The 15,994-nt window shown below is 41.5% G+C and overlaps 1 protein-coding gene across 3 annotated transcripts in view; it reads right to left on the minus strand.

Annotated features, from left to right (window-relative positions):
• Window positions 1-1,423: 1,423 nt before the first annotated feature.
• DUS3L (dihydrouridine synthase 3 like) overlaps window positions 1,424-15,994 on the minus strand; it is a 32,716-nt gene continuing 18,145 nt past the window's right edge. For all 3 annotated transcript variants that reach the window (XM_089666392.1, XM_089666403.1, XM_089666397.1), the window contains exons 6-14: window positions 15,499-15,651; window positions 13,569-13,685; window positions 12,105-12,170; window positions 10,460-10,570; window positions 9,666-9,762; window positions 8,514-8,589; window positions 4,830-5,018; window positions 3,399-3,527; window positions 1,424-1,973 (exon numbers count right to left, since the gene is read on the minus strand). In XM_089666392.1, the coding sequence (XP_089522518.1) occupies window positions 1,901-1,973; window positions 3,399-3,527; window positions 4,830-5,018; window positions 8,514-8,589; window positions 9,666-9,762; window positions 10,460-10,570; window positions 12,105-12,170; window positions 13,569-13,685; window positions 15,499-15,651 (1,011 nt within the window). In that variant the 3' untranslated portion in view covers window positions 1,424-1,900. The remainder of the gene's footprint in view (window positions 1,974-3,398; window positions 3,528-4,829; window positions 5,019-8,513; window positions 8,590-9,665; window positions 9,763-10,459; window positions 10,571-12,104; window positions 12,171-13,568; window positions 13,686-15,498; window positions 15,652-15,994) is intronic.

Consider the following 15,994-nt stretch of genomic DNA (forward strand, 5'->3'; position numbering starts at 1 on the left):
TCCATCTGCACAGCCCTGTCATTCTCAGAGATCTGTGAGTGAATGCAGTGCAAGTCCCGTTTTGCCACAGTAGCAGACAGATTTTAGTTCTCAATGGACTGTGAAGGTCCTGTAGTTCATTGACTCTTCATGCAGTTCAGTAACTGCCCACGTAGTACAAGCAGACAGCTATACTGAGTGTCTGCAGGAGCCTTATGGGTGCAGTGCTTTGCAGACTCCACTGTAAAAATAAATAAATGCATGAACTTTTTTTTTTTCTTCTTTCCCCCCCCCTGCAAAAATATGTGCATTTAACATTTATTTCACAAATGTGAACATAGCCTTTATAGTATATAACTCAGAGATCACAGTATTCCTCCTACCTTTGCCTTCATCTGGTTTCTCACTGGGATGGAGTCATCATCCAGGGTCTGCATCTACTGAGATGCCAGCTTAAAGATGACACAATCCTGGTGCTTCTACAGATATTATCTGTGTTAAACACTAACATGTTTTGGGAGTCTGATATGCAGGAATATCAGTCTAGGAATATTTTGCAATGACTTGATTTTGGAGTTAAGCTGTTCCAGAGATTTGGGCGGCAATATCTCTACATTGTTGTGAAGTCTTTTAAAGTAGACCATTTATGAACTTTACAAGTCTACACAAATTAATTCCTGTATGTCACAATATATAGAAACCATATCATTTTTCAGAAAAGCTCCACCTTTTGATCATTAAAAAGCAGTCCTTGTACTCCTGCCCAGTGACTTTGCCTAACTGAGATGCGGTTATAATTCTGCTGCATTCAGGAGCCATTTCTTCAGTCTCCTATCCCCCAGTGATCAGCCTGTAAATTTTGACTATGTTAGACATTAGGCACTAGGACTGCATCACCTAGAGTCAGCATCTCACTCAGGATGCTGCCCCTGCATGATGCCCAAGCAAAGATGAGCATAGAGAGAGGCATTGTGATTCGTCGTACTGTATATACCTGCAAGTATTATACTTGCATATTACTTAACATACATACACATAACAAATTCAGATGCTAGCCTACTTCAAATTAAAAAATCTATTTGTTATGTTGCCCCTTGTACTAGATAACTATGCTTACCTAAAGCACTGACCTGTACTGCTTTAATAGAATGTGTCAGGTTTACCTGTAAAATATACAGGGACTCAGGTGAAATCTAAATCTATCTTTATGGTTCTTCTTACTTTGGGAGGGGGTTGTCCCAATGGCAGAATTGCAAAAAAGGCTGACTTCAGGAGAGAAGGGGACTTCATTGGCAGTGGAGCTGTGTTCTGTTTACGGCCACCTGAACCAAGGACTGACTCTCTGAAAAGCAGGCCTAGCCACATACACTGTATCAGACATTTAGCATAACAACTTGCTTTGAAAATGCTTCTTTATCACTCTGAAAAGGGAAAAAATACTAGAGACTTTAGAAGGACTTTAATTTTTCTTCTTGAATTTACACACACCAAAGATATTTCCATTCCTAACAAACATGGGTGGATTTACTAAAGGCAAATAGACTGCATTTTGTAAGTACAGTTGCACGAATTTCCCTTAGTAAATGCAGTGTAGCTTCACTTTGTAAAGAATACTTAATCAGGTGCAAGGAAAATATAAAAGCATTTCTGCTAACACGATTGGATGATAGAAATTAGCAGAGCTTTACCACATTTAAAAAAACTCTGGGAAAATTAGTGCAACTGCACTTGCAAAGTGCACAGTCTATTTACCGTTAGAAAATCCACTGCACATTCTCCCAAGGCTGTACCCCAGCTTGGTTTCAAAGGAACAAATACAATGTACTTGCATTCATTAAACTCATTTATTTAAAAAATAAAACATCCATCCATTAATCAAGTGTTGGGAATAATTAAAAAAAAAAACCAAAAAAAAAAAACCTCATTTGTAAGAATTTGCTTTGTGTTTTGGGAGGAAGGTGAAGTTTGCAGGAACGGGTCCCAGCAGCATCTCACTGCAACAAAATAAAAACATATAATGAAAAAATGGAAAGAAAAGTAAGCTAGGACGCACAGCAAGCATCTTCCAGAAATGTTATCCAGCACACATACACATTACTAAGACGTGAGCCCGTACCAGGAAGGCACATCTGTTCACCATGTTCCAACTGCAGTAAAGAGAACCTGTATGCAGGATTGATGGGTGCTGCCACTTCTCAGCTCTATCTGAACATGCTAGCTGCCTGGCTCTCTCTAGTTGTGAAGTCAGAACTACCGCTTTGTTTTAGAAAGTATGCTGTATGGTCAAATGTGTAGCTACGTTATTCATCACACCTATATGAGCTTGTTGGACATTCCATTCTGAAACCATGGGCATTAATATGGAATTGCCTCCAATAGAAAGGTGTAAGAACACACAGCGCATCACAGCCTGTTGTGTATGGGGCGGCATAGCCACAGACCAGTCAGGGTGCCCATGCTGTGTCCACGACCAAAACCACCTACATTGGTTGTGTGAGCATCAGGACTGGACCACGGAGCAATGGAAGAAGGTGGCCTGGTCTGATGAATCATATTTTTTTCTTTTACATTATGTGGATGGCCAAGTGCTTGTGTGTTGCTTAGTTGGGAAGAGATAGCACACATTCCACAAAGGCAAGCCGGTGGCGGCAGTCTGATGCTTTGTCTAGTGGAGTCCACGCCTTGATAGGTCAAGGCTGTTTTGGCAGCAAAAACGGACGTATTTAATATTGGTTGGGTGGTCATAACATAACTGATCAGTGTAAACCTACTTTCTTTGAGAAAGCATTGTGCCTACCATAAAACACGTCAGAATTATTCCTTCTGGTTATTATATAAAAGGAAGAATATGATTTTGCATCTTGATGTGCGGTATCTCTGTTGCTGATAAAATTGATTGCTTTGGTGGACCCGATCTGAGCCAGCACCTGAGATCCTAAGATGTGATTGTGTAGCCTGTTCTCACCTGGAGCAGCATGTGAAATATTTGCCCTACATCCAAGATAGATGGACATTAGCAAAGAAATTAAAAAAAAAAAAAAAAGGGGCTACACTCTATACAAAAAATGAGTATAGTTTTAAGTGGGCCATGCATTATACAATATTATTGTCCAATTTTCCTTTAGACTTACCAACACCATATAATATGTGGTCAAACCTAAACACAATTTGTATGCAATCAGGCAGGCCCTTGCACTACATAATTGAAGGTAAATCTAAAAGAAATTGAAGAAAATTGTGTAATGTATGACCAGCCTAAGAATAGTGTGCCTGGAAAGTAGGCCATCCCAGTTATATTCTAGGATTTAAGATACGTTTAACAATGGACACCAAGTTTACTATAGAAGGGACATTCGATTATCAGAGTGGGGCTGATATGGGAACCAGTGAAGCAGGTCAAACTTTCAAAAACTACTAACCTGATCTTTATCCAGTCTCCCACATTCTGACTTGCCATTAATGTCTCCATGTGGTCTCTTCCCATATAGTAGGGCGGTCGCTCATTGATCTTCTGTGGCAGACGTTCCAGTAAGCCAACAGGAATATACCTGTGTACAATAAAAACAGGATTAAAGAAGAACTCAGCAACAAGTACAATCAGTGAACTGCTTATGCTACATAACATACTGTACAATGCTGCTTTTCTAAAGCCAGAAATTGGAACTAATCTGAATGTTAAATTAACCACTTTCTGCAAGTCATACGCATAGATATGGCTGCAGCTTTAAAGGATAAGTTCACCTTTCATAACATGTTACAATTACATTCAGGACCAGCCCCTGCTCCCCCGCTTTGACAGCTAGCAGGGGATCTTCTCCCCGCCTAGCTGTCAAAAAACAAAAAGCCGATTCTCATTCACAGTCTTCTGTAAATGAGAAAACTACAAATCCCGACAGCCTTAGCATCTGTCAGCTTGTAGTTCTCAGTGTAGTTCATTGATTCTTCCTGTCAGAGTGTATTGGCTTGCCTGTACCGGATGTATGGACAAGCAGATATACTGTCAGCATATTATCCAAGCACCATTCCAGACAACATGGCCAGCTGTCAAACGTCTTACACAGCAAAATATGAAATAAAAGAAATACTTTTCCTTTGCAGGCCGTCTTCTGAAAATTCTCTTCATCCTGACCCAATGGGGTTTATTTACTAAAGCTGGAGAGTCCAAAATCAGACTCCCTTCTGCATAGAAACCAATCAGCTTCTAACCTCAGCTTGTTCAATGAAGCTTTGGCAATGAAACCTGGAAGCTGATTGGTTTCTATGCAGAAGGGAGTCTGATTTTGGACTCTCCAGCTTTAGTAAATAAACCCCAATGTGTTTAGCATTTCCTAAATCACCAACACAGAAGCAGCCAGAAAAGTCATAATTTCTGATCTGCGCATTTTGTGTCAGGTCAGTTACGCAAAAATTAAAAATCAGAGGATCAGCATGGCAGGCGGGCCTCTAGCATTTTCAGATGGAAGTCAGCAAAGGTGGCATTTGGATTTCTAACATGACCAAGTTTCCGCTAAGTAATACATCTTGGTCACTGACCTGCTCCCTGCTGCTGACTGGACAATAAAGAAGCATTCCTCACTCTGCTCTCTCCTTCAGTGCTAAATTGAGAGCACAATGTAATAGAACAGAGCCCAAATGCCTGATATTTTTGGCCTTCCACTTGTGCAGGGGGTTCTAGAAAGCTGAAGAAGGTGTCTAAATAAAAGATAAAGGAAAACGTATCTAGCCTATCATTATAAAATAAACTAAATGACATCTCTAAGTAATATATAGGAGGATTAAAGACACCCTTTTTATTTGCCTCGATCTGAGTTTTATTATAGCTAAGGATGCATACATTTTACATCTCATACCTGCAGAGGAAGGAGAGCCACTCCAGCATAAACCGCCTTGTTTTCTCCACCCCCGGTGTGTCCGAGCCCCAGTGCTCCATGCCGTGGTTGGTGAATTCTCGGAGAATATCAAATCTCTCTGATGAGGAAATGTCCCAGTGCCTCTGCTCTTTAATCTCTGTGAACAGCCAAGGCTTTACCAGCGCACCTCTGCAACCAGGACAGAAGGTTGGTTGAGCAAACACAGCACATGGACTGGTCATATCTCCTCACACATTTATCTATTTGCTCTGAAATGGCAATTAAATCTTGACATGTTTGGTATTTACTTGGTGTAACATCATCTTTTTTATAATTTACCAAAAAATCAAAATTTTGTTGTGTGTGCACGCACTAAAATGCATTTGAGTTTTTTTTTTCCTTGAAAATTTGCATTTGATAAACAGATATTATATGATATAAAAAAAATACAACAACCACCATTTTATTAAACAAGGCCGCTGCTTTCAGAAAAAATAGAATTTGTTTTAAGTAAAGCAAAAAAATGTTGATTTTAATATGTATGTATGTGAGAAATGTCATAATTGGCCTGGGCAAGTGGTTACAGCAATCAATAGTGATAATCATCATGTGTATAGTCATTTTCCAGGAAAGATTACCCTCTTGTTCAAATATACTGCATTTCCCAACTGATTTTTAGAGCTGAAGTTCAGATGTGGATATTTTTGTATAGTTAGCTTGGTCCAGCATGATCCATACCTGGATGATCCCCATGGAAGCTGGAAATCACTGTAAGGGCTCGTTCACACTTGACTGTTTTACCAACGCTTGCCAAACGCCCCTATAGCGTTTGGCAATCGTTGGTCCGGTGTTTGCAGAGCGTTTTTTAACGCTCGGCAAGTGCTCCGCAAACGCCGCATGCGCAGTTTAGCGGCGGTTGCTAGGTGTTTGCCAGGCGTTAAAAACGCCCCACAAACGCCTATAATGAAGTTTGAATGGTGTTACCGCTCCGCAAACACCCCGCAACCGCACCGCAAACGCCGGCCGGGCATTTGCGCAGAGGCATCATAGATTAGAATAGGAGGCATCAACGCCTCCTGACTCAACCAGAGGCGTCCGTTCTGACGCGACGCTAACGCTCCCGTTAGAACAGCACCATGTGCTGCAATGAGCAGAATTGTCAGAGGCGTTTGGGAAGCGGTAAAAACGCTTCCCAAACGCCTCTCTGCCGCCTGCACACAACGTTAGTGTGAACGTAGCCTTAAAGACACTGCTACTACAGTGAGCACTGCTAGCTTCTGGGTCCCAAGCCAGGTGACTGCCCTGCTGCTTAGTGAATACAGGAGGTCACCCTGTCTGCACAGGCATCATTTAAAAACATCTTGCATTTTCTCACTGAACGCAAAACTTTCTTTGATTGGACAAGGTGGAGAGGCAGGACGACGATGTCACAATCTCTACCTTGTCCAATCAGAGAACACTTTTGCCTTCATTGAGCAAATGTGAAGCAATGGTGCCAAGCGACCTCCTGTATTCAATAAGCAGCAGAGCAGTCAAACTGGACCAAGAAGATAGAAGCGAGCGCTTTAGAAGCGGGTGTCTATTATGGTGATTTCCATCTTCCAGGTATGGATCAGACATAGTGTTATTGGACCAAGCTGGACCAATGTAACTATGCAAATATATCCATACTTGGAAATTACTGTAGTAGTGTTCAGCTTTAATTCTCCTTTGAGGAAGTTGATCTGCAACAAAAATACAGTAAAAAGCATCCCACTTATGGTCCTCTGCTCCTTATGGTCCCTTTGATGCCTTGCTGATAGTTGCCCACCAACTACTCAACATATTCTATTTTTATGACCAGGTTGATTAAGAGTTGGTTTTATTCTTCTATTAATTGGCTATTCAGGGTCAGTTACTTGGAAGTCAGTGATGGCCAAGCATCTAGCATTTTGAGGAGGGCAGCAATGGCAGTCAATATATTATTCTACTTGTTCAGCCAGTTCTGTGATTAACACACCACTATTAGATGCATCAGCTTCACAGCTACAGCACTAGTACGCTTATTGGTCAGGGAAGAAGCTGTGTGATGAGACTGATTTGTTGTCAAAGGCTTCTTTCACACAGGCATATGTGAATTTTCAGCAAGGAAAGCAGGTTCTTGTTCCCAGAGCTAGCAGACGATCCTGCATATAATACAAGCCTACTCGCATTTTGACACATACTAGGGGTTATTTACTAAAACCGGAGAGTGCAAAATCTGGTGCAGATCTGCATAGAAACCAATCAGCTTCCATGTTTTGTCAAAGCTTAACTGAACAAGCTGAAGTTAGAAGCCGATTGGCTACTATGCACAGCTGCACCAGATTTTAAGAGCACCACTTTTAGTAAATCTCCCCCACATTGTTTAGACGTGTACAATTCTTCTAATACATTTCTGTGTACATGCGTTTAAACATGAAAAATCTACAATATGTACAGCCCCAGGCACAGCTGTTTACTACTTTTTTGTACACTGCAAAACACGGTATACATTTTCGCTGTGTGTATGGCCTCATTGATTCGTATAGTGCTGAGTTTAGATGTGCACAAAACTATATGCTGTATTTTAGGCGTCTGGGTAAATACGCCCCAAAGCTGCAAATGTATACAGTGCCCTTACATGCATGGCTATGCAGTGTGAAACATGGTTGTGCAGTACATATTGGCTGAACAGATTGTACACACAAAGATGAATCTCCCTCTTTCCTACCATAGATGGGACCTGCTTGGATTATTCAATCAGACAGAGCCGGTGTATCAATATAAAAATGTAGTCATTTTAAAAACTGCAAATGTAACAAGTTCAATAAAACAATCAAAAAGTATTCTAGTGTTTCAGCAGAGCCTTGTGTACCTCGAGTTTGTTCACTGTGTGCTCCCAGCACAGTGGCCGAGCCGTCAAAGACAGCTCTCAGTCTGTACTAATAAACAGGAGTTGGTGGGACCAACTCCCGCTCAAGTGTCCACTGTGACAACCAATCACAGAAATTCTGAAGGACCCTCTGCACACTGGTATATACCCTTTCAAGCAGACTATGCAATAAATAGGGATATTTAGTTCACACATATTGCAATACATAAGTTGGCCAACTGCGTCAAAGTAATCAGTAGGTCAGTAGCCAGACCTGAACCTTGTAGCTCTCCCCATTGTGTCTTTTCCCCTATGCTAGCATTGTGTCCACAGTAGCATTTGCGTAGGCAGAGCAGAGTAGGTCTGGCCATAGTGGGATTACTTTGACGCAGTTGGCCAGCTTAAGCATGTATTGCAATATGTGTGAACCAAATATCCCTATTTATTGCATAGCCTGCTTGAAAGGGTATATACCAGTGTGCAGGGGGTCCTTCAGAATTTCTAGTGTTAATATGTGGTTTCACCCCTTTAGCACCTGATGAATAAATGCATGCACTAGCTTTTGGGATTTGAGCACAGGGATCTCTTGTTTGTTTTAACCAATCACAGAAGTCACACGATTGTCCAATCCTTCCTGCCCCCTGGGTGTGCAAACCCTATTAAAGGGAGGCCGGTGATGGGCAGGAAGGTGTTAATATTTATTTTGACAATCTCCTGACCCTAATACATGCTCAGCTATGAATGCATAATAAAACTTTGCCATGAACTAGTGATGCACATAGGTTCTTCAAACCTTTTTATTGGATACTGACCTTGCCAGCATAATTCCTGAAACCCCAGTCTGCAACGATCGATTAGCGTCCTCAAAGGAGAATATATCCCCGTTTCCTGTAAAGCACTAATATTAGGAGCTTACAACAAAATCCCCTCTTCATTCAATTAAAAAGCACCCCCAAAAAAATGGAGCATAGCCAATGTTTAACATAAAAAAAAATTCTGGCTTCTATACACTTCTCCTCTCAATTCGCTACAAGATGTCCTCTGTATTTCTGGCTCTTCCTCCCAGTATGCAGTACTTGGGTGTCCGGGAGGAGAAAAGGTAATTAAACCTGTGTAAATGGAAAAAATGACTGCCACAAAGCCTAAAGGAGAAGTACAGCCAAAGTTTTTTTTGTTTGGGCTATACTTCTACAGATTGCAGGAGGGCAGTTAGCTCTGTACTCCTGTGACCCGTTTTAACCCAACATCACACATCACACAGACAGTCCAGGCTCTAAAAAGATCCCAACCATATGGCCAAGAACCACCCAGAAGCCTGGACCGGCAGCTGGCTCGACCTCTCAGCAAGCTGCTGAGAGCCTGAGCCAGACGCTCCCAGCCCCTCCACAGCCTAGCACTCCAGTGGGCGCTGGAGGGGCAGAACAGAGAGCCAGAAACTGACAGTCACGACACAGTGTGGAGGGGGAAAACAGCAATCGCAGTGTCTGATTGCTGAGCTCTCAGTGCAAAGACAGCGAGGGACAGTTGCAGCATCCGATCAATGCTGTATCCACTTAGGCGAGTATAATTTTTTTTTTTTTCCTGCTCTGGACACGTGGACACCAAGGAAAGTGTGCCACGGGATCATGGGGGAGCGACGACTCCACTCTGGTCACATGATCTCCCATTCAGCCAGCTTCAGGGGAGAGGAGAGCACAGTGGCAATGGCTTTCGGAGCCTGGGCAATGACAACATCCATAGACTTACTATAGGGCATCCGTTCTCCACTTTCTCTTCTCTACACTGTGAAGCCGGTGTTGGGACCTGATCAAGCAAACTGACTGAAATGCCCTTAGATTAGGTATATACATCTTTCCTTTACAGGGTAGTTAACATAGGGCTTAGAATGGAGGTGGGAGCAGGTTTAAACTTAGTTACCTTTTGACCAGACTTCTACTTCAAGAACATTTATGTTTATCACTTACCAAATAAAGGTAGTGGATCTGCAATCTTGGCACAACGGCTAATATATTCCCAATCTGCGAGCTTTGTATATCGCTGCTCTCGGGATCTGCCGTGAAGCTGAAAGGAAAGAACACAGAAGGATTATATGGGTTATGCAACCCGAGGTTGAACATGCAATGCTTGAATCAGGAAAAACATTTGCATTCCCTTTAGTTGTCAAAAGTTAGGTTTCTCACTTTTTTTGTTTTTACAGATAATTTCCAGACCCCAGAAATACATTCTAGCTCCTGATTTGGGGTCAGCTTGCTCACTCTGAATTAAATGTAATACAACCAAAATGATTATGGTCTAAACTTGGGAGTAAAAAAAGATTTTCATGTAACAAAGAGAAATGTATTCACACACAGAACTCTGGGATAAGAATGCACTGTCTAAATACAAGAGGATTGTGTATTCTTACTTGAATCTTGGTGTGCTTTGTTTATTTCTTCCAGATCTGTGCAATAATCCAGTGTGAGACAGGAGCTTCCTTGTAACTAAGCCTGAGGTTAGGTTGCAGGGAGAGCTTAAAGTGGAATAAAACCTTCACCAAAAGAAAATGTGCCCCCTGGAGCTTTTAGCCATAACGTGCTAATATGCACAGCATAGCCGCACAATATGGAAGACTTACCTTGGAAGTGACCCCATTTTAAGCTCTCTTCTGTCATAAAAATCCTACCCATTTTTAAGTTTAATTCCGCTTTATAGATATGAAACAAAAAACCTAAGTGCATCCTTGTTCAAGTTACAAATACTTTAGAACATCTGAACTCACAGTGACCAGAGAAACTCCCCATTCCCTCAGGTCTGGGATAAGCTTATGAGCCAAACTGACTTTCTCCTGGACTCCGGTTCTGATCTTCACGGTCAGTGGAACATCCAGAACCTAAAGATATGACAGTGAAAAATATCAGATTAAAAAAGCTGTTTGCCCAAAAAAAAAAAAAAGACACTCGTTAAGTCCTAGATGTGAGAACTAGGCGCTGATCTATATTAAAGTAGATTTAGACACGTGTCTAAATCTCCCTTGCCTCTGAAGCCCAGTCCGCGTTTGGATTGCACTCCAGAAGCTACTGACAGGCGGTGAAAAAAAAATGCGACGCCTCCCCACTGCCTGTTTTAATCCCATTTTTGGCGACAATTGCGCCGCAACCGTGCATTGCAGCACTTCTCCATTTACTTGAATGTGTTGTGTTTAACAGGCTTCCCTCCCGCCAATCGCTATATGCCAGGTGAACTTTGCTGCGGACGTGAAGTGAATAAAATTCCAATTCATCCCAAAAATGTTCAGTAGGGTATTGAGGTCAGGGCTTTGTGCAGGCCACTCTAGTTCCTCTGCATCAGACCATGTCTTTATTGAGCTGGCTTTATGCACATGGGCACATTCATGCTTGAGCTGAAAAATACCAAAAACTGTCACCACACAGTTGCAAGTACGCAATTGTCTTTGTATGCTGTGGCATTAACAGTACCCGTCAATGGAATCACCTGAACTCAATAAATTGAGAGGGGTGCCCACATACTTCTGGCCATAATTGTAACTCTCTACTGAGATGTTGCCTGGGGGACAGATGCAAAAATAGAGAGCTGCCAGTCATCACTGTAGACTATGGATATTTACATATTGCATGTTACAGAGGGAAATCTGGCTTGGTGTAAATGTAATGTATAATATTTTATATTTAGTTCACTAAACGAGCAAGCTACTAAAGAACTACATCAAAATGAAGGTAAAAAAGTTATATATATATTTTGATATAGTTTTCCAATAAGAGAATATCTATAAATATATTTTGCATTATCATAATGCAAATCCCTCTAATGCAGAAGGAAAGGGATTTTTAATAACTCGCCAGTTAAATGTTGCTCCCCCTTGGCTCCTGTCCATATACATATTGTAAAACATCACTACCTAAATACTATTTTTTTTTAAATTTGCTCTGCATTCAGGTGGCTGCAAAGCTCCAGCACTTCTCTGTACAACAGGAGGCCCGATAACAGTGCTGGAAACAAGGGAACTCAGGGTTGTCAAGAGCCCAGAGAGTAAAGAGTGAGCCAGTGTGCCAAAGCTTTGCAATCCACATAGGAAGAAAAAAAAAATAAACAGTATTCCGGAAGCATTTATTACAAACTACATACAGAGCAGATCACAGCTAAGGGGAAGCAACATTTAACTGATTAGTTATTATGTCTTCCCTTCTACTTTAATTCACATTTTTCATATACATGTTCCCATCAATATATCGAAAGAGCAGGGCCCTTGATCCCCTCATGTTTTGCATTATATTGTATTGTTATTGTTCTGTCCCCCATTGTTATGTACAGCGCTGAGCAAACTATTGGTGCTTTATAGATACTGTATAATAATAATGATATAGAAAGACACATATTCTGCAGACATTCTTCCTCTGTGCACTTACCGAATTCATTCCTTTCACAATCTGTTCAAATTTATTAGTTCTAGTCATTAATCCACAACCACCACCCTAAGAAAGAAGAAAAGCATTAAAGACCTGGAGTCAAAAAATATTTTTACATAGGTACAAAACCATAGTCCACTTACCCTAGCATACATCACACATGGACACACACCATATTTATCACACACATAACACAAGCACACATTATACTCAGAACACAACATATTTAACACTGACACTACAGTTCACAAACATTACAAAGCAGCGTACACAATACCAAACACACACAATGTCATCCAACGGCCCCTCCACCTCAGTCAAAGAAAGCTTTGCATTCATTGCTAAAAACATACGGTTTTGTATAAAAGGCTGAGAAGCATTAGGCTGGACTCAATTTTGTTCCAGCAGCAGATGGAAAATTGCCCATACTTCTGCTGCTATACATCACTGCATGCTGTATGTAGCTTTAGCTACTGCAGTATGATATAGTGCTGAAAGCGGCTGCAGAGAAATAGTTCATTTGGGCCAGTGTGACCTAAATAAACTATTTTAAGTGTTAAGAAATATGGACTTACGCTTGCCAAACATGGATCAAAATTTGGCCAGTTCAACAGGGACCAGCTGAGATTCAATCCATGTATGGGCAGGCTGATTGTACCCAAGCTGAACTATTGATTGACCTGGGTACGACCAGTCTGTCAGATTTTTTTTACATTCGATTACTGCGGAGGCTATAGCCGCTAGCAGTAATCATTGTGTTCTGCCAGCCGGGAAGGCAACCCACACCACCCCCACCAGCAGAACACAATAGCGCCATAGGAGGCATCCCCCCCATCAACACTGATGGGAAAATTGAAAATTGAGCAACTGTCTTTCCTTCCACCCATGGTGGTAAATCTTTAAAGGTTCCCATTGCATGGATGGTTTTTAATGTTATGATAAGGAATATTGCTGCTTCTGTTTGAATATATTTTGCAATGATAGTTCAAACTACGCATCAGAGATTATATTGCATCCCTCTTTTTCTACAATACAGCTTAACACCACAATTTTGGAATATGCATTCAGGTAACAAGCAGAGCTTCCTAGTATAAAAAAAAAAAAAAAACTTGAACCAGAAAAATTATTTAGAATTACGGTATCCCCTCAACTAACTATATCCAAAATCACCTATAGCACATGTGTACACTTTCACCACAAAAGTGTGATAATCTGTGAGTAATGATATGCTAACTATAAAATATATATAAATCCTCAATTATATCACAAAAACCATATATCAAATCATGCAAAAGAAAATGTCCAAAATAAAAAATAAAATAAGTATAAATATAAATAATATATCCTCGGGAGCCAGTTGGAAGGTTTCAACACGAAGATTGTGTTTGGGAATTTTTCACAGAGTGACTATATATTTTTGAAAGGACATTATTTATATTTATACTTGAACCAGAAAAAGTTTACCTTATTGTACACCAAATCTATCGGACATCCAACATTGATATCCACAAAGTCCACATCGATGGTCCTGTTCAGCAGCTCAGCACATTTAGTCATGGTGTCAGGAAAAGCGCCCTCTAGCTGCAATGATATTGTATAATAAATTATAAGTTATATTTTAGGAACTTAAAAATGAGAGGACACAAACTCAATACGGTTTTCTATGGGTTTATGTCAATGGTCGTTCTAGTCAAAAGCTGCATTTTCTGTTTGCACAAGAAAAGGTTGCATTTGACCTGCTTTGCTTGTAGTTCAAATGCACCTTAACAGAACACGCTATGTCCAAAGAAAGGCAGTGCATCGCAAAGCATGCCAAACACATCCTCTGACCTGTGATGCTCTCAATTAAAGTCAATGGGATCTTGTTTATCTGTGTTTGACGTGTGTTCCAAATACTTGTCAAATGCAGGAAAACAACACCCGTCAAGATAAACACTAAGGCTGTCCATAGGATTAACAGGGCAATGGGCATGCAACACCCCCACCCACAGAGCAGCAAACCTTTCAGACATTGTAAAGCACTCCAAAAGCTTAGATCAGCTTCAGACCTCCCTTCCTTGAAACCATAGCAATGTTACATTGCTTGTGTACAGTTCCTCTCAGAATTTTCTTTCCAATGTGCATGTTACAGTGTCACTCAAGCCTAACCAAACATCTGCAGAGAACTTGAATCCAAACTACAGGCATCCCATGCAACAGCAGTTTCATTTCTGAAGAAATACCGTCAATCAGGTAACACACAAAGTAATGCTGGGTCTGAAATGTTCTTATTACAATGAGGCTGATCTGCAGGCAGACCCTTTAACTTAGACGTCACTTTTAAAGCTGAAAAAGAAGTATGCCAAAGCAGACTGTAGCCTGTTGTTGGCTGTCACAAAGCTGGTCCAGGCTCTAAAAAAAACCCGACCATATTGATCGGGATCCACCCAGATGCTTGAACCGGCAGATGGCTCAGCCTTTCAGCGACCCACTAAGAGCCTGAGCCAGCTGTTCCCGCCCATCTCCACTGCCTGGCGCTCCAATGAGCGCTGGGGGGAGCAAAGCAGAGAGCCAGTGGCTGACAGTCCCCAGCTCTCCAATCACAGAATGCTGAGAACTGAGTGGTTAGTAGCCTGTGTGCTTAGTTCTCAGTGTAGAGCTGGCAGGGGACACATGAGGCATTGTACTGATGCTTCATCCACCTAGGCCAATATAAATATTTTTTTCCTCATACTTCTACTTTTTAACCTGCCTACGTTTTGCATTCCCCGGTTCATTCTTTTCCCCAGCCCCCATCAACATGCCAACTAAACATTTTAGATAAACCTTTCCATTTTCATTACATACTTTATTTTAGATCCAGTGATGTCATCAATAGGCCTCTGTGCTTTGCAAGCAGATCATAGTTAGTGGGAGCGGCAAGCAGAGTGCTACACACAGCTTTATTGAAAACATCACAGCATCCTGCCTCAGTTATCCTTTCAAGAGCAATGGGCTTGGCAGGAGCAATGTAAATATCCTTGATGGTTGGATAGAAGTCTGGAGGAGTGGCCATTCCTAGGCAGGTATGATTGAGCGAACCAAAATTCAATGAATGAAAGGGGTGGGCTAGGAACAGCGATTATGGGGAGGAAATAGATGAATGGTGCTGGATAACCTCCAGCCAGGAAATGAGGTGGGCTCTGCCTGAGTTTCTGCAGCTTCTAATGAGCACTGCAAGAAGCTCACATTGTGCAGTGAAAACCAGAGTAAGCATTTTAGTAAAGGAGAGGAGCCTGTACAACTGTGCAATACTGGAGAATAGGCTGGAGTTCAGCTTTAAGTGAAATATCAGTTTTGGGTAAATAGATCCTAAAATTAGATGCCTTGCTGACTGACAGCACTGAGTATTTGTCTCATGTCAGTAGTAACAGACCTGTACTCCAAAGAGGTCCTCGCTGTGATGCCTCTTCACCAGTGCCCATTCAGAAGAGTGACCCTGGAGGAGGTTTGTACACATGGCCATCTCTCCACATGTGATGTCTGCTCCAAGTCGCTTGCATATTCTTCTATATGGGAGATTGCCGCACTGTACAGTGAACACAGGAAACAAGCAGGTCAGTATTGCAGGTCAATCATACAAGCTAAAAGATCAGGTCAACCTTGTACAATAGAATAATATATAACAGCCCTGCACAGCCTGAAAATGAACTTGTGTCCTGGCAGAAAAAAACAAAACAGGTTCTCTTAACCGTCACCCTTCCCCCAACTGCATATTTGGCCAAGTTTAAAACTTGCTTGGCTCTAACAAAGAGCTCTTCTCTTCCCTCCTGTAGTGGGAGAGGACAGGGTATATCAGTAATGTTTATCTAAATGCTTGTCCACAGCAGATGCCTTAGCAGCTATTTCCAACGCAGCCCTGAAGCAAAGAC

The sequence above is a fragment of the Staurois parvus genome, unplaced genomic scaffold, assembly GCF_062004578.1.
Source record: "Staurois parvus isolate SC_StPar_1 unplaced genomic scaffold, SC_StPar_1.0 ptg000051l, whole genome shotgun sequence".
NCBI lineage: Eukaryota > Metazoa > Chordata > Amphibia > Anura > Ranidae > Staurois > Staurois parvus.